Source organism: Staurois parvus, unplaced genomic scaffold (assembly GCF_062004578.1).
Source record: "Staurois parvus isolate SC_StPar_1 unplaced genomic scaffold, SC_StPar_1.0 ptg000287l, whole genome shotgun sequence".
NCBI lineage: Eukaryota > Metazoa > Chordata > Amphibia > Anura > Ranidae > Staurois > Staurois parvus.
In genome coordinates this window covers 29,675,430-29,699,778 of record NW_028318083.1, presented here as the reverse complement: position 1 = coordinate 29,699,778, position 24,349 = coordinate 29,675,430, and the positions used below count along the sequence as shown (strand labels likewise).

Sequence of the window (24,349 nt, the reverse complement as noted above, 5' to 3'; positions counted from 1 at the left end):
ATTCACTTGTGTGGGGTTTATCCTAGTTACGTTATTTCTGTTATAACTTTTCATGTCACAGTTGGCAGTTATCCATTTTGTGGGCTAAGGTGGCAGGTGGCGGATTGATTTGGGTGAATTGGTGCCAGGATATCCAAGTAAGCCTCTGAGCCTAACCTGGAAGGCTGAAGGCTGAAGGCTGAATTGGCTCCTGATAAGGAAAGAGAGTTTGTGACACCCAGTCAGCCCTGCAAAAAGGGATTCTGGAGCTGATTATGTTAGTGGTTTTGGTCGTTCATTATTTACATATATTAAGCTGTGGCTGATACTTTTTTTTTTTTAAATCAGAAATGACGTTTATTAATGTTGAAGTCATACAAATCTCAAAATGAGAAAGCAAATACAGAATGATATCAAAGACTCAATCATTAAAAAACCGAACAACATAATAAATAAAACCTTCCAGTGCGATCAATTAACCTCCCTAGCGGTATTCCCGAGTGTAGCTCGGGGTAGAGTTTCAGTACCAAAAGCGGTAACCCCGAGCTACACTCGGGCTTACCATGCACCGTTGCATAGGGAGTCCCTTCAGCACTTACCTTGTCCTTCGCTCCCGCGATGTGTCCCCTGCAGCGTCCCCGGCCATCTCTTCCGGCCGATGCCGGCATCCGGCTTCCATGTTCCGGTCCCTGTGACGACGGGACGTACGGGCACCGGAACCGGCGGCAAATTTGAATTTTTTAAAAAAATTTAATTTTTAAAAAAATTATTATTACATAGTAAAACATTGCTGTTTCAAAACATTTCACATACATTTTGTCCCTACTGCTTTGTCCTGTCCCCTGTCTGCATTTTGACTGTTCTTTCTGCCTGGAAACTTAGAAAAGTCCATGGCGTCCAAAAAGCGTCTCTTTATGTCAAAAGCGGTTTTAGACCAGCTAGAGAACAGCAATAGTAAATCAGAACCACTTACAGAATTGAGTGATAATGATTCGTGGGGAAATTCGGCATCAGACACTGAAAACGATTCTGCGACTTTGCTCAGCGATGCGCGAACTTGGCGCTATATTTCAAATTTCAGTGTTTTTGGTTTGATTATATTATTTAATTAAATTTATTATTATTATATTATTATTTTTTATGATTATTTATTAAATTATAATTTATGATTTTGTGTTTCAAGTTTTATCACATCCGGAATGTTTACTAGACTCTTGTTCGGACAGATTTCAGTGAGTTATTCCTAAATTACAGGCCTACAATAAAAAAAAATACATATTTCCACGCAAAAAAATGGTACCGCTTTCAGCACCAAAAATCTGAAATAATCAAACTGCTAGGGAGGTTAAACAAGAAATCCAAGAATTTCTGCATTATTACAGAGATAACATATTGCAATGCAATCAAATGACATGGTAATTTGCACATACAAGACAATAGGAGTATCCACACACCAGTAGATCCACAGGAAACAAAGAGCACCCCGCCCACCACCAAAGAATGCAGGAGAGGCATAGGCTAGATAAAATATTTCCCATATTCTGCTTCCAGTCGGCAACAGTGGGAGGAGTATCTGAGGTCCAGTGCAGCAGAAGAGCCTTGCGTACCTGAAATAAAGCCTTGGAAAGGGCCTCCAATATAAATGTATCCTGCGTTACCGAATCTAAAATACCCAAAAGGCACTGCTTTGAAACACCAAGTTAAGGGTAGCCACAACCTCCTCCCAATACCTATGAAGTTTTGGACATCTCCACAGCATATGGATCAGATCCCCGTGGTCCTGCTTGCATCTACCACAAAGGGGGTCCTGACAAAGTCCCATCTTGTACAATTTTGCAGGGGTGTAATGAACCCTAAGCAGAATATACTACTGAGAAATGTGATGGGAAACTGTAAATGAACTAAGATGTACAGAATGCAAAGCAGCCTTCCACTGGTCATCCTCGAAAGTACCAACGTCTCGTGCCATAAGATTTCCATTTAGCAACATATTGTAATTTAGCCAATTCTGGTAGTGTTGCATTGTTCCATATGGGACTATAAACCGTATGGCCCATAATCTGTTGCAATTGTTTAACCTTAAGCCAAATTTTCTGCATTAGGCAATATGTAGTGAATGATTTAATAGGTTTACAAAAAGAGTGGGCCGCAAGACCCTCAGGCAAAGAGCCAGAGCAATGCAACATCACTTTTAGAGTAGAGTCGGCAACAGGAGCGGGGTCAACCCCTCCCTGCACAATACCTTTATGAAAATGCTGCAGCTGACTAGCAAGGTAGTACAACCATGGATTAGGCAAAGCTATCCCCCCTCTATTCTTGGGATGCTGCAATTGTTCCAGCCGGAGCCTAGGGGAATGCCCCCCCCCCCAAAGCAATGCATGAAAAATGGTATTTATAATAGCAAAAGTTTTCAGTGGAATCATGACTGAGGAGTTATGAAGGAAATATAACAATTGAGGCATAAATATCACTTTTATAAGATAAGCTCTACCTGTCAGAGATAACCAAAATTTGGACCTTATCTTGACCTTATCTTTAAAGCAGTTCAACAAAGGAGCTACATTAAGGTGACAATAATATAATAGATCAGCAATAATGAGGATACCTAAATATTTGAAAGAGGCTGTAATCACCACCCAACAGAAAGTAGGCACCATGGAATCTACGACCCCATCCAGTGGTAACAAAGTCGACTTAGACCAGTTAATGACTAGACCCGAGTAATGGCCAAATTGTGAAATGATATGCATAATGGTACGCAAGGAACGTCCAGTGTCACCAAGTAATAGAAAGATGTCATCAGCATATAGCAATATTTTTTCTTGATGAGTACCATACTTGAAACCCACCACATCTATACTAGCCCTAATTCGTGCCGCCAAAGGCTCGATGGCCAATGTGAACAAAAGCAAGGAAAGGGGGTATCCTTGACGGGTGCCTCTGGCCAAGTGAAAAGTTGAGGAAATTGCCCCACCCTGTCTAATCACAGCACAGGGAGAGTGATATAGAAGTTTCATCCAATTTATAAACCGGTTGCCAAAACCGAATCTCGCAAGAATCCGCCATAGGTAATCCCATTCCACTCTATCAAACACCTTAGTGGCATCTAACGACAGAAGCTCTCTAGAGCCCCCATTGTCAGCATATTAATAAACAATCTGCGTAGATTAACGGCAGTGGATGTATGTGGCATGAAACCTGCCTGATCAGGGTTGATGATAGTGGTAATAGCTTTATTTAAGCGAACCACTAACACTTTGGCCAGAATCTTTACGCCAGATTGTAATAAGGATAGAGGTCTATAGGAGCTAGGGTCAGTGGTCATCTTGTCCGGCTTGAGTAGCAAGACCACAATGGCCTTGGTCATAGAGGCAGGTAGAGAGCCCCTGTCATATGCCATCTGAAGCACCGTTAAGAGTTGCGGTAGCATGGTTTCAGCATATACTTTATACACTTCTATCAGGATACCATCTTCCCCCAGGGCCTTATTATTCGAGAATAAAATAGTTGCCTTGACAAGCTCATGTACTGTAATAGGAGAGTACAAATAAGATTTCTGAGCAGGAGTGTAGGTAAAGGAGTATCTCCAACATATTCATCTAGAGTAAACGTGGATTTAGAAGAGTAGAGATTAGTGTAATAGTGGACTAGTTCTTCCATAATATCTGAATGAGTGTTTACCAAACTGCCTGTCAAGGAGATCAATGTCCTGATGGGCTGCACTGCATTTTGAGTTTGAATCAGCTTAGCATCCAGTTTGCTCACCTTCCTCATAGAATGATTGGCGAAGAAACGTCGATTCTCAGCCTGAAAGCTAGTCATGCTCAGGAGAACCTCCTGCGCTGACAACCACCCCTGCTTTTCAGAATCAGTGGGATCATCTATATAAGCACACTCCATTAGGTGTGCCTGATGGTTGACCTGAGCCTCAAATTTCTTTGTTTTAGTTTTAATTGCAGAGATTTCAGACATGAATAAGCATCAGAGAAATGCTTTAAATGCGTCCCAGATAGGCAGAGGGTCAGAGGAAAGGTCATTATCTTTGAAAAAATGGTCAATTTGTTGTGTTACCGATTCATGAGAAGGAATCAACTTCAACCAAAAAGCATTTAGTTTCCACAAGGCCCTAGGGAGGGACGACCCAGGAGCAACACGGAGCTGGAGCACCAAGAGGGAGTGGTCAGACACACTTTATGGGCTATAGGAAATTGTTTTGACAAAGGAACCTGCTAAGGAGTTACCTAACACACAAATCTATTCGGGACAGGGTACCATGAGTTTTGGAAAAACAGGGGAACTGACAGGTAGACGGGTACAGTATCCGCCAGAAATCCACCCAGCCCACCTCAATCAAAAAACAACTAAGGGCGGGCCCCCGACTCCAGGAGCCCACAACAGTAGGGGAATACTTATTCAAAATAGGGTCCAGGTACCCATCGAAATCACCCAAGACAAACAACGGTACATTAAGCTTGTCCAGCAAAGACTCTACAAGTCTCAAAATAGCAGTGGAAAAAGGTGGTGGCACATAAATCACAGCTAGCACACAGGTAACAGAATATATCATGCAAAACAAAAATACAAATCTACTCTCAGGATCAGTTTCACACACCATCTCCCTGCAAGGCATGGTCCTGTGTATCAACACACACACCCCTCGGGAATAGGCATGGGTGGAGTGATACACACACCCAGCCCAAGGAAGCCAAAGTGTCCACAATGAGATGAGTTTCCTGTAGGCCACAGATAACAGGATGATGCTTGTGCAGTATAGTCGATATTATAATCTTCTTCCAGGGGTCATTGAGGCCTCTAATGTTCCAAGAAATCAATGAGATGCTCTCCATAGCCAAGTAAATGGGTCAGGGAAGGGGTAATTATTGATAAGGGGAAAATCCACTGCAAATTCTCTCCCGGCTCCCCCACAGTAGGCAAGGGGCATACTCCATCCTACGGAATACTACATGACTCTTGGAAAAACAAACAGCATAAAAGGCACTGAACACTGGAAAAAAGACTGGAAAGGTCAAACAAAACTGAGGCACAGCAGTGCCTAACAAAACATATCCAAAAAACAATCAGTGAACCCATAACTCGAATATCCACTTGGATCAGGCAACAGGCCCCCAAGTGCGAGTAGATGACATCAAATAATAACTGCCACTGAACTAGTAATGAGAGCACACACTGTAATAGTAAGCAGAATCAGAGCTCAAAATTGCAGCAGTCTATAAATGTCTCCTCCCGGCGAGATAGAAACAGAACATATCAGAGATCTCCACATACAAACAGGATTATAATAGCAGGGATTAATCATCTGGATTGCATGGGAGACGACGCAGTTGAGCTTCATGTGCATCCATCTAATATGAGACTGCGGCAGCAGAATCAAAAAAGTGTGATTGATTATTGGCAATGATGTGGCCGATACTTAATAAAGTAAAAACCCAGTCAAGAAGAACTTATGTTGTCGGAGTGGTTATTTAAGGTTATGTTTTTGTTAAGAGAGAAGTGAACAGTGCATCAGTCAAGGGGTTAAGAATAACATTTTAATTAGATACACAACAAAAAATGAAGGAAAATCTCTTCAAAATGAGCAACATTCCCCTCTTAGACAGTTATCATCTGAACAGGCATCCACAATTGATGATTTCCTCTGTATTGCTGTTCCTGTGAAAACTGTAAGATTATGCATTTCCTACTATTGTCTTTTCCTATTGGCAGTGGTCACCAGGACAAATGTGAATCTCCCAGCTAGGATACAAATAACAATAAAAAGAACTTTGAGGGGCTTGAGCACTTCTGCTCGATCCAAAGCTAAAACAAACGTTTTTGCATTATATACACTTTTACATGCGCATTAAATTCTACCACTGGCATTGACTGTTTCCAAGGCATGATCCTAAGGTGACAAGCCAAAGACCTAGACTTTAGGTTTATCCTGAAAGAATGACATTGTTTGTAATTCCATGCCAGAGGAATGTGTCCTCAGTAGAAAATGCAGCCTGCAAGCATATTGGAAAATGTCCTACAGTCTTTGACAAACGTTACCGGCAGTTATCTTTGGTTGATTTTTTTTTCCTGAAGGCATTGGATTGGATGTATTTTTCATGATGTCTCAAACTTTCTAATGTCCCACTGTGCTAAGAGTTGCTCAGGAAGTTCATTCATGGTGTAGATGATGTCTCAAACTCAGTTTAACTAAACTCTTGTCCTGCTGTTACCATGAATGATCTATAGGTTTGGATTTGCTATTCACAGTTAACTATTGACCAAGTGGATGAATTAAACGGCTAGATTTGGCCTCTTGGCCCACTCACCTGAACCTCCGAATGCTACAGCCAAATGTAATTTATTTAATGACAGTATTACTACTAAATGATATCTTCCTGCTGCCTATCAGCTTATTTCAAATTGTAAATCTTCCTTTGACATAAGGGGGCCCACAGATTTCCCCCCTAGTGAATGAGTAAGGAGTACGCAGAAGCCCCTGTTACACTTTAACAAAAAAGTAAAATAGTAAATAAAAACACAACACAATAGTAAAAGTCCTTAACTAAAAAAATAAATAAACCTTTTCCATCAATGTAAATCCATGATAAATCACATTGTCCAGCACTGTAGATCCAACATCGATTATGATGAACAATGCAGTAACTTGAAAAGCACGACGGTCTGTGCCACAGCAATCCTCTCCCATCATGCTCCTGCCACAAATGACAGCTCTCTAGCCGACTGCTGAATGTCAACAAATGGGCTAGGGATGCTGGCTAACGTCACTGACCACATATTTTAAATCTAACTTTTACTGGAGTAAATAATAGAATTATGCCACTTCACATGCAGATTTAGGGCATGTCCTAAGCATGTTGTGTAAAGGAATTTTGTATTTTTAATGTTTTCCCTTAAGTTGCATTAAAATATTCACTTGCTGCAGAATGGTATTTTTACATTTTTGTTTTTTGTTTTGCATTAGTACATTTTCTCCATGCAGTGCCAAGAGGGTTCCCCCTCTCCTGTTTGCCCCCCATCCCCTTTGGAGCTGGTCATGCATCATAAAAATAATCAGCATACCTTTGTTCCATTTGTTCCTCTGGCGGTCGGCAGATTCCTAATGCTACTGCTAATAAGACATAGGAGTGATTTACTAAAACTGGACCACTCAGAGTCTGGTGCAGCTGTGCATGGTTGCCAATCAGCTTCTAACTTCAGCTTCTTAATTAAAATGGTACTAAACCAAAATGTAATTTATTGCAGCTTACCAGTCATTAGATGTGGTGGCTGCATTAATTTTCTTTTTTAGGCTTTTTTCCCTTCAGGCTGTTTTCACTTGGTGATCTGGCCAGTAACACACATACTGTACTAGAGGGGGCAGTGTTAGATGTACTAGCAGATTTAGGTACACTAACAAATTGAAGCTGAACTCCAGATTGTTGTTATTATAATTATTATTATTATACAGGATTCATATAAGGCCAACAGTTTGCTCAACACTTTACAATATAACGGGAGACAATACAGCAACAATACAGCTCAATACAAGAGGGTTAGGAGGGCCCTGCTCCTTGGAGCTTACAATCTGATAACAGTTTATAGGCAGTTCCAGCCCCCAATTTTTTTTTCTGCTTTTGATATAATGGTTTTACATAATCTAATCATTGTAATTACCCCTACCAGTGGCAAATAGTTTGTCTCAGCCCTGTAACTGATATACTGTAAATCTGAATAAATCTGCAAGGGACAGCGCCAAAAATAAGGTGAGTATAGCACGCAAAGCTGCTTTTTTAACCTTATACAACTTCTAGTTTTATTGCCAAAACGAAAATGGGGCTTTAATTATTCCTTTTAGTGATATTAAACCCTCATTTTATGAGTACTTTATCTGATTTAATCACTGAGTATGCAGCTTCTTTATCTTTTAATCCTTGACTATGTTCCAGTTTCAGCTGGTGCCATGATCACTGCCCTACGTTGCCTGTTTCAGAGTGGCTCCTTTCTCTTGCAGCATGCTATGGAGTCACCCTTGCATGCAGGGACTAGAGTTCTGTCTATCTACACTGTGTGCATCAATAGAAACACACAGCCCCTTAGCCTGGAATGGCAAGGCACTCCCCTGTTCCTCCTCTGTTTTCCTACCCCCTCACTTCTCCAAGCTAACAGACTGGTTGAGACTGGGTACTCCACTGTTAATTATTTCCTTGTTCAAACATTTTATTGGTATTACAACATGGGGAGATAGGCATTAACAGTAGGTATTGAACATCATATGAATAGCAAGATACAGAGGGAAAAATATGTACAATGTCCATGTCCTAGTATATAGAGGGAGAGCAAGGGTCAAGAAATTGGAACAGCACAACTTATAATGTCGGATGGATAGAGATTGTTAACAACAGGTATGAACATATCACAATGAGAAAGATCAGCAGAAGTAGTGACTCTCCCATACCACATGAGGGGTTAGGGGCAGACAGAGGAGGACCAAGGAAGGGAAGGGGGTGGGGAGGGGGTGATGGGGATGACTCCATGGTTGTCAAGGAAGAATATAGTAATTTGCGCGTTTGGTTGGTAGTGGTGCCAGATTCGTGCTAAAAATTTATAGTTGGCATATTAGGGAAGGAGAAGTGAATCATCAAAATTTTGTGGGAGAAAACACTCTACCCAAGGATTCCAAACATTCAGGAACTTAGGGATTGTATCAAGGATTGTGGCTTCCACCTTTGCGTGTATCATGGCTTGCATTACCCTAGTTTTTACAGCAGCAATGCTTAGAGTGGGGGATTTCCAGGATTTTGCTATAACCTTTTTGGCTGCTGTGGTTACTTGCAAGATGAGTTTGAATTCTGATATATTTATGCCAGGAGGGCGTAGGTTGAGAAGAGCTGTTATCGAGGTGGGTTGGAGCGGGTTTGCACAAAGTTTGGATATCATAGTAAAGACCTCAGCCCAAAAGGTTTGGGCTATTGGACAGTCCCACCATATATGATAACGTGTTCCCCTGGTCTGCACAGCCTCTAAAGCAGTTAGGGGAGTAGTTAGGGGTGTATTTTGCGATTCTCGCTGGAACCAGGTACCAACGAGTTAAGACTTTGTAATTGGTTTCCAAGGCTACAATATTCTGCGAGGATGACTTCTTGTTAGCCCAGATGTGGTCCCAGTTAGTTGGATCGATTTGTCTGTTTAGGTCTGATTCCCACCTATGGGTGTACGAAGGAGGGGGCGCCATGGCTGAAGTTGTAAGAAGGGAATATAGGCATGAAATGAGGCCGCGTTTTTGGGGATCTTTATAACAGGCCCGTTCAAAGGGAGACATGGTGCTAGTTTGGTTAGAAGTTATAGTGTAGGGGTCGTAAAAATGTTGTAATTGTAAGTATCTGAATATTTCAGATGCTGGGAGGCTATGTGTCTCTTGTAATGAGGCGAAGGATTTGAATTTGCTCCTTTGTAGGAAATGATGGGTATGGAGTAGGTTTGCCGAGGTCCATAGTTTGCATGTGATGGGTGATGACCAAGCTGGGGGAAAAGCTGGGTTTTTGAGATACGAAAGTAAGGGGTTATGTAATGATTGGAGAAGGTAGTGAGTCTTCAGTTTGTCCCACAATGATAAAAAGTGAGAGGTGATGGGATTTGTTATTGAGCGGCGGTCAATTGGTCCTAACCAAAGTAAATTAGCTGTGGACAGGGGATCATAGTCTATGGATTCAAGAACAACCCATTGAGGAATTTCATAGGTCGCGTGGTATTTGGTTAACTGTGCCAAATGTGCCGCCTGGTAATATTTACTGATGTCGGGAAGACCAAGGCCGCCGCTGAGCTTAGATCGGTGGAGGGTAGAACGGGGGATACGGGGGCGGACAGAGCCCCATACGTAAGAGAAAATGTGACGCTGTAATATGCGAAGATAATGGGGAGGTACTGGGATTGGGAGCACTCTGAATAGGTCTAAGATTTTTGGAAGAATAGACATCTTTATGACAGCTATTCTGCCTAGCCACGCGAGTGGTAAGGAGGACCATTTAGACATAAGAGCAGTTAGATGGGCCAGCATAGGAGTAAAGTTGGCTGCATAGAGATCTGAAATGCTGGGGGTCAGCTTGATTCCCAAGAATGGGATGTGATGCTGTGACCAAGAAAATGGGATAATCTGTTTCAGGTGGGCCAACTCTTTCGGAGGGAGAGAAATATTTAGTGCCATGGACTTTTGGGAATTAACTACTAAGCCAGAAAGTGAGCCAAACCTCTCAAGAAGCCGGAGGAGGGAGGGAGAGGAAGTCAAGGGAGAAGTGATAAAGAGTAGAACGTCATCTGCGAATAGGCACAATTGTGGTGGGAGCCACCCAATTCCAGTCCCCGGACATCCAGATTAGCTCTAATTAGGAGGGCTAGCGGTTCTATGGCCAAGGCAAACAGTAAGGGGGACAGAGGGCAGCCCTGTTTTGTGCCACAGGAGATTGGGAAATGGGCAGACCTGTGTCCAAGGTATCTAACTCTGGCTGAGGGCTCTCGGTATAGTGAGAAGATCCAAGTTAAAAAGTGAGGGGCAAAGCCCAAGCGGCGCAGATTGTAGTGCAGGTATGGCTATGATACCGTATCAAATGCCTTCCGGATGTCCAGGGACAGGAAACAGGCAGGGATGTTGCGAGATTTAGCAATATGTGCCAAAAGGGTTGCGCGTCTAACGTTATCTCCGGCTTGACGAGTTGGAATAAAGCCCACTTGGTCATTATGGATTAAAGAACCTATGCGCAGGTTAAGACGTGTGGAGAGGATTTTGGCTACTAGTTTGATGTCAATATTGAGGAGGGAGATCGGCCTGTAGTTGGACCACTGCGTGTTATCTGAGTTGGGTTTTGGGATCATTGAGATGTTAGCTTGGACTGTTTCTAGGTTAAAAGTATGACCCGACAGTCTGGCATTGAAAGCATTAGTAAGGATGGGCGCTAAAAGATGGGCAACTTTTTTATAGTAAGTGGCCGAAAAACCATCAGGTCCTGGACGTTTACGGGGCTTTAAATTTTTAATAGCGCTTAAGGTTTCGGTTGGGGTGACGGGTTGTTCTAACGTTGCTCGGTGGTGTTCAGAGAGTGCTGGAAAGGAAATGGAGGCCAGGAGGGCGTCAGCCTGGGTGGGGTCAAAGGGTGTGGAGTGAGAGTAAAGTCGTGAAAGATGTTTGTGAAACATTTGCAAGATGCGTTCCGGATTACTCGTGAGGGTGCTGGAGGAGGTGCGTAGTCGAATAGGTCTAGTAGTCTGATCAAGCCTACGAAGCGAAAGAGCAAGGAGGGGAGGTATTGTATAATACTTGTGTCTAGATCTGCGAAGTAAAAGCTCCGCCTGGTCTGTGAGAAAAAGATCAAGAGCTAATCGAGCTTGCTCTAGAGCTTCACGGTTGGCCGAAGTGGGGGTTGTTTGGAAGGTTTGATGGGATTTATTGTAGGCTCCTTCAAGAGAGATACAATGTTGCCTTCTTGTTTTGTTTAAAAAGGACGCTTTGCTAATTCAGAAGCCTCGTAGAACCAGTTTATGTGCTTCCCAGAGGAGGAGGGATGAGATTTTGGGTGTTTGGTTTAGAGATAAGTAGTCTTTAGGAGCGGCTTCAATTTCTGTGCAATGGGTTGGGTTTGCTAATAAGGTATCATTAATGATCCAAGTGGGATCAGTAGGTGGCAGGGCTAGTGAGGCCATGGATGTAAACACGGCGCTATGGTCTGACCAAGGGATTGGGAGTATTTCAGAGGCCTGAAGCCGAGAGGAGGAACTAACAGTTATGAGTATGTGATCTATCCTGGAGAAGGTCTTATGGGGGTGAGAGTAGAAGGTGTATTGGCTTTTAGCTGGGTTAAATTCCCTCCAGGTGTCTATCATGGAATGGCACTGCAGTATAGCTTGAAGAGTTTGCTTAGAGTTAGGGAGGGGGGAAGGCTGAGGGAATTTGTCAAGGAAGGGATTTAAAGTGCAGTTTGAGTCTCCACAAACAAACAAAGTTCCTCGCTTGTGGTGGTCTATTACCGAAAACAGGTGGGAAAGGAATGGTAAGGGACCTAGATTCGGAGCATAATACGTAGCAATAGTGGCGTCTACATCCAGGAGTTGTCCCATTAGCAGAAGATAACGACCCTCCAGGTCTTTAATTTCTTTGCATAGTGTGAAGGGTGTAGTGCGATGGAAAGCAATTAGTACCCCTCTGCATTTGGTTGTAGCTGAGGCCGTGTAGACCTGCGGGTAATGGGGGATAAAAAATGTGGGTGTAGAATTGGGAGTATAGTGTGTTTCTTGCAGGCAGACTACATGGGCTTTAAGGGATGCAATAGAGCGGAAGGCTTTGTTGCATTTCTGCAGCGTGTTAAGGCCCTGAACATTTAGAGTGAGGATATTTAGCGGGCCCAGTGGTGTGTGGTGTATTGCATAATGAAGAGTTGCCTGTTGGAAAAGGATCTGGTAGTAACTATAGGAGATAGTCTGATTGAATAGGAGGCTGGGTGGGGTCACGGAGTCATATGAAGGGGGGTGGGGGGATATAATTAAGGAGAGGTAACCGGGAAAGGGAGTGATGGGCCATGCTAGGCCTAAGAAGTGGTCCCCGAGGGCACCCAAATACGGAGTGGACCGGGGAGCAGTGATAGCCCAGGTGCTTCTAAAAAGACAAAAGCACAGGGGCTAATGGGGAGTGCACAGGTACGCGGGCCGTGGGGATGACAGCGATTAAACAAATGCATAATACAATGATCCCGGCAAAGTGTAAGCGAATGCATACCCAAACAAAACAAGGGGTCCTGAGCTCGGGTGGCGCTGGTTATGGGGGCAAACCAATAAGAGTGGAGGGGAGTATCCTACGCCACCAGAGCTGAGGCCCACACACATAGCCTAAGGAACAACCTAGGTAGAATAATGTCAGGAGTGGTATTTACGTTTCAACGAGTTCTCGAAGATATAGGATAGACAAAAGATAAAATAGTCTTCAACATGTGGGGTAAACCAAAAGGAAGGGGTTATCTAAAAATACACGTCAGAGAAGAGGAGAAGGAAAGGGGGATGTTAAACAAGCCCGGGGGGGCCTGCATAAGGATACACAGTGACTGCATCAGAGCGTAAGTCAGGGCGAGTAGGCACCATAGGTGGTAACTTCAAGACTGGCAAAATGGTACGTTGCTTGGAGAGCGTGGTAAAATAGGGGTTGAAGGACGCGGTTCAATCCATGGTGTCCTGTGGGGATGGACCTGGTGATGAGAAACACCCTCGTTTGTTGATGCTGAGCTGGCCGTCGGTGGAGCGTGAGGGATAGGATTTCTGCGGTGACCAGGACGTGGATCTCCTTTTGGAACTCTCTGATGGTGGTGCTGGAGAATGTAGGTGGAGGTTCCGCAGGGTGTCCAGAAGGTCATCAGGGGTTTTGCAGGTGTAATCTCGAGATTGGTATCGGAAGCGTACGGCAAAGGGAAAGTTCCATTTATAAGGAATTGCATGTTGCTGGAGCGCTTGCAGATGGGGTTTCATGGCTCTGCGTTTAGCAATGGTTGTAGGGCAGAGGTCCTGAAATAGCTGATACATGTGACCTTGAAATTGTAGTGATTCTGCATTGCGGGCTGCTTGCAGGAGTTGCTCTTTAGTGCAAAAAAAGTGTAGCTTGGCTATGATGTCACGCGGTGGGCCATCAGGGCCACATGGGGCTAATGCTCTGTTTACCCTATCCATTTCTAGTCGTTCAATTGGGATTGCTGGAATGAGTTCCTGGAATAACGCCGCAACAGTTGATTGGACGTCAACGATCGACTCTGGGAGGTCATGAATTCGTAGGTTTGAACGCCTTGCCCGATTTTCAAAGTCCTCCAGGCATGTTAGCAGCGTAAGAGGTCAAGGTCATAGGCATGTGACTGAGTTGAGGCGTCAAGATCGTCTACTCTCTGTTCAAGGTCGGCTGTACGCTGTCCTAGTTTGCGGATTTCTCTGGACAACGTAGTGGTGATACGGTCAGAGGTTTGCTTCAATGCTTTGTGCAACATCCTCTCAAAGCGTATCAAGAGATCTGGGGGTGTAAGGTCAGGTGTAGGGACACGAGTGGGGGTGTCTGGGTCCTGATCTGACTCACCCTCTGATGCACAGGGATGGCCAGGCGGTGTATCTGGCAGGACAGCGTGAGGTTTAGTGGCCTGATTGCTGCTACGGGCTGGAGTGGTCGCCATCTTGCAGGAGGCCTTTGCTAGTGCCTCCTTTATGGATTTATTTTGCGGTGGGGGTTGGTGACGGGCCGCCCCTCTAACCATCTCCACCTTGTCAGGGGGGTTGCCACAGTGATCGGGGCCCCCTCTTTGCGCCTTGCGGCGTTTTATATATGTATATATATATATATATATATATATATATCGGCCTGGAAATGGTGGGTGGGCCTTATCGCGGCCTGTGGCAGAGACGGAGCCGCAGCCCCTTACACTGTCTTTGCCGGCCGCCGATCAAGCCGGCGCGGGTCCGGGCAGGGTTGCCTAGGAGACAGGCATCTCCCGACACCTGTCACGGAGCTGTGTTGGCCGGGATCTGCGGGCTGCTTGCTGAGTCACCCGACTGGGAGACGGAGCCCTATCGCAGCATGTCTGTCTCGTCGGCCGCGCATGCGCACTCCCACTGTTAATTATTTCATTTGAAGACCAGAAGGTGCCAGCAGCATTGAATCCAGTCATTGTTACATAGTTAATAGTCTAGCTGAAAAAAAAGACAAAAGTCCATCCAGTTCAACCAAAAACAAAAAAAAAGTTATAATCCTATACCCACAGTTGCTCCAGCGGAAGGCAAAAAAACCCAGCAAAGCATGATCCAATTTGCTCCTGCAGAGGAAAAAATTCCTTCCTGATCCCCTGAGAGGCAGTCAGATATTCCCTGGATCAACTTTACCTATAAATGTTTGTAACCAACCAGTTATATTCTGTGCATCTAAGAAAGAATGCAGGCCTTTTTTAAAGCAATAACCTGCAAGTCTAATTTTAACAAATAGCCTACTAGGGAATATTTATTTTATTATGCTCATTGGGGTGGATTTATTAAAGGCAGGGCCAGTGCAAGGATTTTTGTCTACAGAGGCAAAAATGCATTTTACTGCCCCCCCCCATCCTGGAGCCCTAATGCAGCTATCTATACAGTCTTATGCTGGAACCAGCCCTGTTCTGGTGTCAGCAATGGGTTAATCAGTGGGGACAGACATTTCAATAAAGTTGTGAATGTTTAGAGTTCAGCTTTAAAGCAAACAATTAGGCTTAGTTGAATGTGATATTTACTCCCTTTTTTTGCTCTGGGGAAGAACCCTAGGGCCCATTTACACTTTGCAGTTCTGGTGTGTAGAGTAAATATGCATCGTGTTACACATGTATTGATGTGCATTATGTTAAAGGATACTTTCACCTTTTGACAAAAAACAATAAATGCACATTTTTTTTGCAGGTAAAAAAAATGTGCATGTATTATTTTTTGTTGCAGGAGCCTGTAAAGCATTGCACCAGCAATCAGCAGATCATTGGTTTTAATGTAGGTCTCCTGCAGACCTGTCAGTATATCTGCTTGCCTATACAGGATGTACAGGCAAGCAAATATACTGACAGGAAGCTTCAATGAACTACCATGGTGCTCCACAGGGCCATGGTAGTTAATTGAGAACTACAAGCCGACAGCCACTAAGGCTGCCTGTACTTGTAGTTCATTCACAGAACTTTGTGAATGAATGATGTGGATGTGTGGGCGAAGCCGTGCACGGCCACACTGTTTTTAAAAAGTGACAGCTAGTATGGGGAACGTTTCCCCATACTGCTGTCACAAGGAGGAGGGGGGGGGGGGATTGGGCAATGGCTACAGCATTGGGATCATGTTACATGTTCCACCCTAAAAATGGGCGGAACATGTAACATGTTCCCAAAGGTGAACTTATCGTTTAAGGCTGCCAGTTTCAATGACTAGGCTACCAATGAACCAGAGTGGAAAAAACAGACTAGCAGCATTTTTGTCCAGAGCAGTGGGGTAGTGTTGTAACACATGTGCTGCACTGTCTTTGTGACATAGGATGCCAGTCAAAATGAATTGCCAGCTTCAGGATCGCTAAGAGGTTGCCAGTCTGTCCCGATTGAATCGCTCCCATCACTAGTAATCACGATTCAGTAGCGTTCAGAGAGGGAGTGATTCCATAGAGGTAGATGGAATGTTCTCTGCCACTGTAGATTTGTCACTAGCAACAGAGGCTTCTGAAAAAGTATTCTGTTCCTGTACATTGTGACAGAACAGGGGTTCATTCATACAGACAGTATGGTGATTGGAAGGTTCGCTTTATCCCCCACCTATCACTGCCTACCTAAGTCTATCCCCCCACCTATCATTGCCTACCTGAGTCTATCCCCCCACCTATCACTGCCTACCTAAGTCTATACCCCCACCTATCATTGCCTACCTGAGTCTATCCCCCCACCTATCACTGCCTACCTAAGTCTATCCCCCACCTATCATTGCCTACCTGAGTCTATCCTCCCACCTATCACTGCCTACCTGAGTCTATCCCCCCACCTATCACTGCCTACCTGAGTCTGTTCCCCCTTCTATCATTGCCTACCTGAGTCTATCCCCCCCACCTATTGCTGCCTACCTGAGTTTATCCCCCCAACTATCACTGCCTACATGACTCTGTTACTCTGTCCTCCTCAGCCTCTGGTACAGGGCCAGGACCTTCAGGATCTTGCTGACTTCTTCTAGCTGTAGGGAGTTGAAGCTGAGCCGGTCTGCAGCAGGGGATCTGTGTGACTATTATCTTCTTGTCATTTCTCTGATCTCAGCCTCCCTGTGGACACAGATCCTACAACTCTGCACCTGCAGCCAGGGTACTTGTAGACTGACAGCCTCCATGGCCAATCCTTGCAGAGCTTGGACCATAGAGGTGGGAAAACTACCAAAAAGCATTGGGGGCATGACTTTCTCACCTGTGTGAATGCAAGATGTTGGAGGTGATCTCCAGGCAGTTTACTTGGGACAAGAAAGTGAAGCCTACTCACCCTGATAATAGCACACTGAGCCAGAGAAAGTCCACACCTCACACTTCATGGGATGCGTCATCCACAACTACTGCTGCTACATGACTAATCACTGAACCCAGTTCATTTTACTGCCCCCCAACCCCCATCTTGGCACCCTAAGGTGGCTGCCTAAGCTGCCTTATTCTGGCACCGGCTTTTACCAGCTGTGCACTCTGCAAATGCAGTTGTATTAATTTTTCCCAGAGCTTAGTAATTGGTAAATCTCTGCTCATTTCCATCATCCAGTCATGTGCAAGCAAAAATTTTTTTTTTTCATTTTTCTTGTACCTAATTGGGTATTTGTTACAAAGTAAAGCCACATTTACTAAGCTCTGGGGGGGAAGTACACAGTCTATTTGCGTTTAGTAAATCCACCCCAATGTATTAAGTCAAAAAGTATTCTTTGTGATTTCCACATGCATTTAAAATCAAACATACCAAGTGAAAAAAGTATGTGTGTAGAGATGCTATTAATGAGACCACAAATGGCAGGAACATAGTTTATGCGTATGTGAAAGTGACATTTATTATTATTGTGATTACAGTAATTTGAATGCATTAAAAGGAAAATGTGGCACAGCCTTAATATTTCCATTAGTTCAGTGAGTTGACTATTAATAATTAGCCTTTATTATACTCATTATAGCAGCAGACAATTGTTTCTATAGTACCATGAAAAAAAAGCATCATTTGCAAGCTTACACAATTACATCCATTATTCTATATTAGGACATTTATTATATATAATACTGTATGTAATAAACAAAATAATAAACAAATGAGTATTGTGTAAAAAGGATTCTGCACTGATACATTTTAGACTGGAATGCTTTCCAGTCCAGTAAAACAAGCCTTTACTAAGTCTAGACCTAAGTGATCATTGTGGATATCAAGGATATGCGGGGTAGGATTTCTTTTGTAACAATGCCTCAAAAGATAAAATGAAAATGTAGGAAACTGAATTTCTATTTCTATTCTATCTAAATAGATTTATAATTCTAAGCAGTTGTATTTGTGGTAGTTCTTTTTGATCCATTAAGGATGGTTGACTGGTGGGATCTTAAACAATTTATTCACACATGTGGGTGACTAATACTCAGTCTTTCAGCTCTGATAATCAAACAATGTGCGCAAATATTTAAAATTCAAGGAGCCAAGCGGACGGAGTATAAAAGCAAACATTTGGTATAGTTGAACATTATTAATGCAAGCTGGGATATCAATTGTCACCCATTATAAATGTAACATATTTTGTTCTAATTTTTACAGATTCTTAACCATTTGCACAAGAAGTTAAGAAACATGTCCAAGAAATCTGAAGCTTCAAAGAAAAAGGTAATTTTAGATAGTCATTAATTTTGAATAAGAACAAAAATTTAAGTATTTACATGCATAACAGATGCCATTATCAAGGGGGTGACTACTGTATATCTAGAGCAGCTCTGGACATGGGCCAAGTCCATGTCTGAAATGGGATAGTAAAATTTTTGCTCACTTATACAACACATAATTTTAAGCCTCTTGAAATATTGCTTTGACTGCTGGTCTATGGATTATAGGCTACTTTTCTGAACATTGATATCTTCTGGAGGAGTGATGAAGTAACCAGTTCAGAAAGGTGGCCAAAGCTTGTAACTGTTTAATTATAGTGGTCAACAGTAATAAGGGGCATAAAAAGAAGCCCTAAAGAGGCTGACCACCATTGTTTAAGGGTTGCATAATTGGTCAGCTATCATTGTTATGGGACCAGGTTGAGCCTTTGAACAAGTATTCCTCAAGCCCATAAGTATACCTGAAAACTGCTCTTCTATATTTAAACAGTATATGCATTTTAAAATTTGCAGGTAGTTAAAGATTTTCTCACCTTCAAGACTTCCATTTGCTCCTGGTCAGAGAATGTTATTTACATGTAACATATTTTACTTTGTTTTGGGTAATACTCCAAAAATGGCCAGTTCTTTTGCTTATTAGGCTTAGCTTTATTGCATTAGATCATGGGTCATCAACCCGTGGCCCTCCAGCTGTTGCAGAACTACAAGTCCCATGATGCCTCTGCCTATGGGAGACATGCTTATATCTGTCAGCCTTGCAATGTCTCATGGGATTTGTAGTTCCACAACAGCTGGAGGGCCACAGGTTGAGCACCCATTTATCAGATTGAAGTTCATTGGAATATACTTCACCTGCACTACACCTGAAATGCTTTATTATTCACCCCTATGAAGACTAAAAAAGTTAAAAGTTTTAACATAACCATTAAATAATACACAGATTTTAGCTGTGAGCAGGTGAAAGTCTATAGTTTTGATTGTTTCCTTATACAGAGGCACTTTTATTGTCAGATGTAAAAAGATGGAGTAGGTGTTACATTTATTGACCAACTATATTGCACACCATAGCAACAACTTTGTGAGTAAATAACACCTTCATTTTTCCAAAATAAGTAGAATGTTTAGTACACTGCAAGGGAACTGTAAGCTATAGAATTAAAACAGAAAAAAAGTAATAAAATCTAAACAACTGCAACTTTTAGTACACTAAGTGGGAGATTTACCAAAACTGGTGCACACAGACTCTGGTGCAGCTGTGTATAGTAACCAATCAGCTTCTAACTTCAGCTTGCTTAGTTAGGCTTTGACAATAAAACCTAGAAGCTGATTGGTTACTGTGCACAGCTGCACCAGATTCCACTGGTATGCTAAGATTTTGCTAATTGATTGGTTTAAAGAAAAGTATTGGGCTGTAGTCAGCAAGACCTGGGGTGAGGTTTCTCCCAAATGAGGCTGCAGAGGCTCCGCAAAGTGCTGCTTGACCAATTCTCAGTCTTTTTACTGTGGCAGTTGTCTCTTAGCTCAGCATCTGGCAAAATACTTGGGAATGCAGGTCAGTTAGTGCATGACACAAATGCATTACAAGTCCACCCAAAACTTCAAAAGATGTCAGTTATGAGGAAACCAAAGTTCAGTCTCTGGTGCTTTATCAAAAAAGTAACTCAAAAGTAAAAAGGCTTCCTAGGTGTGCACCTGATAAGTGTTAGCCTCAGAGCATCCATCCATTTTCATTCCTGCAACTAAGATTTAGCAACTTGATCTTTTCAAAGCAGCAATATAGCTGTCAATTTTCTCACTATTCTGGAGGGGACAAGACATTTGGGGAAAACTGTTAAACACCCCCCCACACACACACCCTTTTATAATGGTTCAGCTACTACATCTTAAGTCGTAAATTACTCTACCCATCCCAGGAAATACTCCCACATACACAAAACATACATAGTCATAGAAACTATTATTCATAGAACTGACGTTCTCTTTTCCTTGCATTATTTCCCAATACCATATCTCATTTACCTTGTATACTGTATATATATAAATATGTATATAAGATAAGAGAGCATATCCAACATAACTTTCAGAATTAAATTGACCAATAACAAAATGGCAGATTGACTTCTACAAGAGACAACTGGTGTGGTCATTTGAACACTCAAGGTTGTACCCAAAGATCAGCTGGCACAGCCAGATCAAAGTATTGACAACTAGGAAATAAGTATTTGATCCCCTACTGATTTTGAATGTTTGCCCACTCACAAAGAAATGATCAGTCTAAAAATCGAATGGTAGGTATATTGTAACACTGAGAGACAGAATAGCAACAAAAAATTCAAAAGAAATGGATGTCTAACGAATTATGCACTGATTTGCATGTTCATGAGGGAAATAAGTATTTGATCCCCTTCACAAAACATGACTTAGTACTTGGTGACAAACCCTTGTTGGCAATCACAGAGGTCAGACATTCCTGTAGTTGGCCACCAGGTTTGCACACTTGTCATGAGGGATTTTGGCCCACTCCTCTTGGCAAATCCTCTCCAAGTCATTAAGGTTTAGTGGCTGAGGTTTGGCAACTTGAACTTTCAGCTTCCTCCACAGATTTTCAATCGGATTTAGGTCTGGAGACTGGCTAGGCCACTCCAGGACCTTAATGTGCTTCTTCTTGAGCCACTCCTTTGTTGCCTTGGCTGTGTGTTTTGGGTCATTGTCATTCTGGAAAACCCATCCCTGACCCATTTTCAATGCGGGGAAGATTTGACCCAAGTTTTGATGGTACATTGCCCTGTCCATCGTCCCTTTGATGCGGTGCAGTTGTCCTGTCCCCTTAGCATAAAAACACCCCAGAAAAACACCCCCAAAGCATAATGTTTCCACCACCATGTTTGACAGTTGAGATGGTGTTCTTGGGGGTCATAGGCAGCATTCCTCCTCCTCCTTTAAACACGGCAAGTTGAGTTGATGCCAAAGAGCTCGATTTTGGTCTCATCTGACCACAACACTTTCAACCAGTCCTCCTCTGCATCGTTCAGATGTTCAGTGGCAAACTTCAGATGAGCTTGGACATGTGCTTTCTTGAGCAGAGGGACCTTGTGGGCACTGCAGGATTTCAATCCTTGTCGGCGTAGTGTGTTACCAATTGTTTTCTTGGTGACTGTGGTCCCAGCTGCCTGGAGATCATTGACAAGATCCTCACGTGTAGTTCTGGGATGATTCCTCACTGTTCTCATGATCATTGACACTCCACGAGGTGAGATCTTGCATGGTGCACCAGACCTAGGGAGAATGACAGTTGTTTTGTGTTTCTTTCATTTGCGAATGATTGCACCAACTGTTGTCACCTTCTCACCAAGCTGCTTGGCGATAGTTTGGTAGCCCAGTCCAGCCTTGTGTAGGTCTACAATCTTGTCCCTGACATCCTTGGACAACTCTTTGGTCTTTGCCATGGCGGAGAGTTTGGAATCTGATTGTTTGATTGCTCCTGTAGACAGGTGTCTTTTATACAGGTAACAAAATGAGATTATCAGCACTCCATTTAAGAGACTGCTTCTAATCTCAGCTTGTTACCTGTATGAAAGACCTGGTAGCCAGAAATCCTGCTGAATGATAGGGGATGAAATATTTATTTCCCTCATGAACACGCAAATCAATGCATAATTTGTTAGATATGCATTTCTTTTGAGTTTGTTGTTGCTATTCTGTCTCTGTGTTACAATACACCTACCATTCGATTTTTAGACCGATAATTTCTTTGTGAGTGGGCAAACATTCAAAATCAGCAGGGGATCAAATACTTATTTCCTTCACTGTACATGCATTTTAATCCCTTCTCAACCTCCTGCTCTCACCCATGAATGTATTGAATAGTGTAAGTAAGATGAAAAGTGCACAAACTTTGCGCTCATTTGTTAAATACTACTTAAAATACGCTGAGGTCTTTTTTTTCCATCATCATAATAATACCTGACTAAATGTCATCATTTCAATTATTTAAGCATTCAATCAGGGTCCTTTCATAATCAGCATTTAGTTTTTCATACTTTCACATGCAAATGGTCGTATGTTTTTCTACCAGTCTCCTTAATACCTCATATCATTTAAATTTCAATTCACACAAAAACATAACTTGCTCTATCAAGCCTATTGTAAGCATTGGTAAAACACCTCTTGAACTATTATATCACTGACAGTGTTATTTCATTGTCCCCCATGAATCAGTGTAAAAAGTTACCACACAGGACTGTCAACCCTTGATGAATAATTCCGGTTTCAATGAAGCAATAAAATAACACTTCACAGGTTAAGATAACAAAAAAAACCTCTCTGTAGATAAATGCTCACCCCTTGTGGAAAAATAAAAGTTACATACATTGTAATTGAATTGAATCAGGTAAAGTACATTGTGGTGTCTTAATAATGTCTTATCCATCTTGAATCAACCCCTTTGAGTGTAAAGCAGCATTGACAAACTTTGGAAAGGATACATATCTTCCGTATAAATGTTAGTCTCTCATTTCTAAATTATACACATTGACAGGTTAAACAATTTTCATAAGTATTACTATATGAATGCTTTCTCAGTCTGTAGACCAGGTCTTTACGATTGTCTCACACAACTGTTAATTATCAATTACCACAATGAAGGTGACAGATTTTTAACAAATTCCCACAATTTGACAGACCAAAATATCTGTCAAGCACAACACAGGAGTCAGAATTTTCCCTTTCTGCAGCACCTGTCACTGTCAGCTGTATCAATATTGTCACTGATCTTAACCATTGCTCTCCAGAGGATTTACCCCCCTTCCTGAGCAGACCATTTTTTGTGATACAGCACTGCTTTACTTTAACTGACAATTGCACGGTCATGGACCCAAATTAAATTTATGTCCTTTTTTTCCCACAAATAAAGCTTTCTTTTGGTGGTATTTGATCACCTGTGCATTTTTAATTTTTTGTGCTATAAACCAAAAAAGACTGACAATTTTTAGAAAAAACAATATTTTTGACTTTTTGCTATAAAACATGTCCAGTAAAAATATAAAAAAAAAATCAAATTTCTTCATCAATTTAGGCTAAAATGCTTTCTGCTACATATCTTTGCTAAATAAAGTCCCAATAGGTGTAAATTAATTGGTTTACGCAAAAGTTATAGCGTCTACAAATGGTAATATATATATACTGGAACTTTTATTTATTTTTTTATACTAGTAATGGCGGCGATCGGCGACTTATAGAAGGACTGTGGGACTGGCATTCTGACACTGGGGGGAACTGACTGAACTGACAACCCCAGTGACACTAATACAGTGATGTGTGCTAATAAAAAGCACTGACACTGTACTAATGACACTGGGCAGGAAAGGGTTAACATCTGGGGCGATCAAAGGGTTAACTGTGTGCTGTGTGTGTTTTACTATGTGCTGTGTGCTGTGCTTTACTGTGTAAGCACACTGCTTTGTATTGCTCTGCTATGAAGAGCTGACAGGGGAGAGATATGTATTGTTTACATACAGACCTCTCCCCTGTCAGTGGGAGCCAGCAGAGAATCACAGGCCGGGACCTGATGATCGACAGCTGAGGCTGCTAATGACGGATACCTGGAAATACAAAATCACACATATATATATATATATATATATATATATACTGCCCTGTAGCAGTAGTTCTGCTATAGGGCGGTCGGGAAGTGGTTAAGCATAGAATTGGTCTAAATTGAGGACAGGAATAATACACAGGCTGCTGGAAGGGGGGTTCAGGGGACAAGGTAATATAGGCATGTACATTTTAATATTTCTTTTCAGGCTAATTACTCTGTCCCCATTAGCTAATTAGCATTTTCCAACGAATTAGAACTTAGGACCTCATTGTAAATTCTACATTTTCCTGTAAAAACAATAAATCTTATAGCATTTTATATTACTGTATAATTGTTTTCTTACTCCTTTACACCATTATTCTATTATACTACTGCAAACTTTGGAACTCAGCACCTCTTTTCCC

At 42.3% G+C, this 24,349-nt stretch overlaps 1 protein-coding gene across 1 annotated transcript in view; it reads left to right on the top strand.

The window, feature by feature from the left end:
- The window catches only part of GALR1 (galanin receptor 1), a 380,651-nt gene that overhangs the window by 194,692 nt on the left and 161,610 nt on the right, over positions 1-24,349 (top strand). Inside the window, exon 2 of the mRNA XM_089682357.1 lies at positions 18,285-18,350. Within this exon, the coding sequence (XP_089538483.1) occupies positions 18,285-18,350 (66 nt within the window). The remainder of the gene's footprint in view (positions 1-18,284; positions 18,351-24,349) is intronic.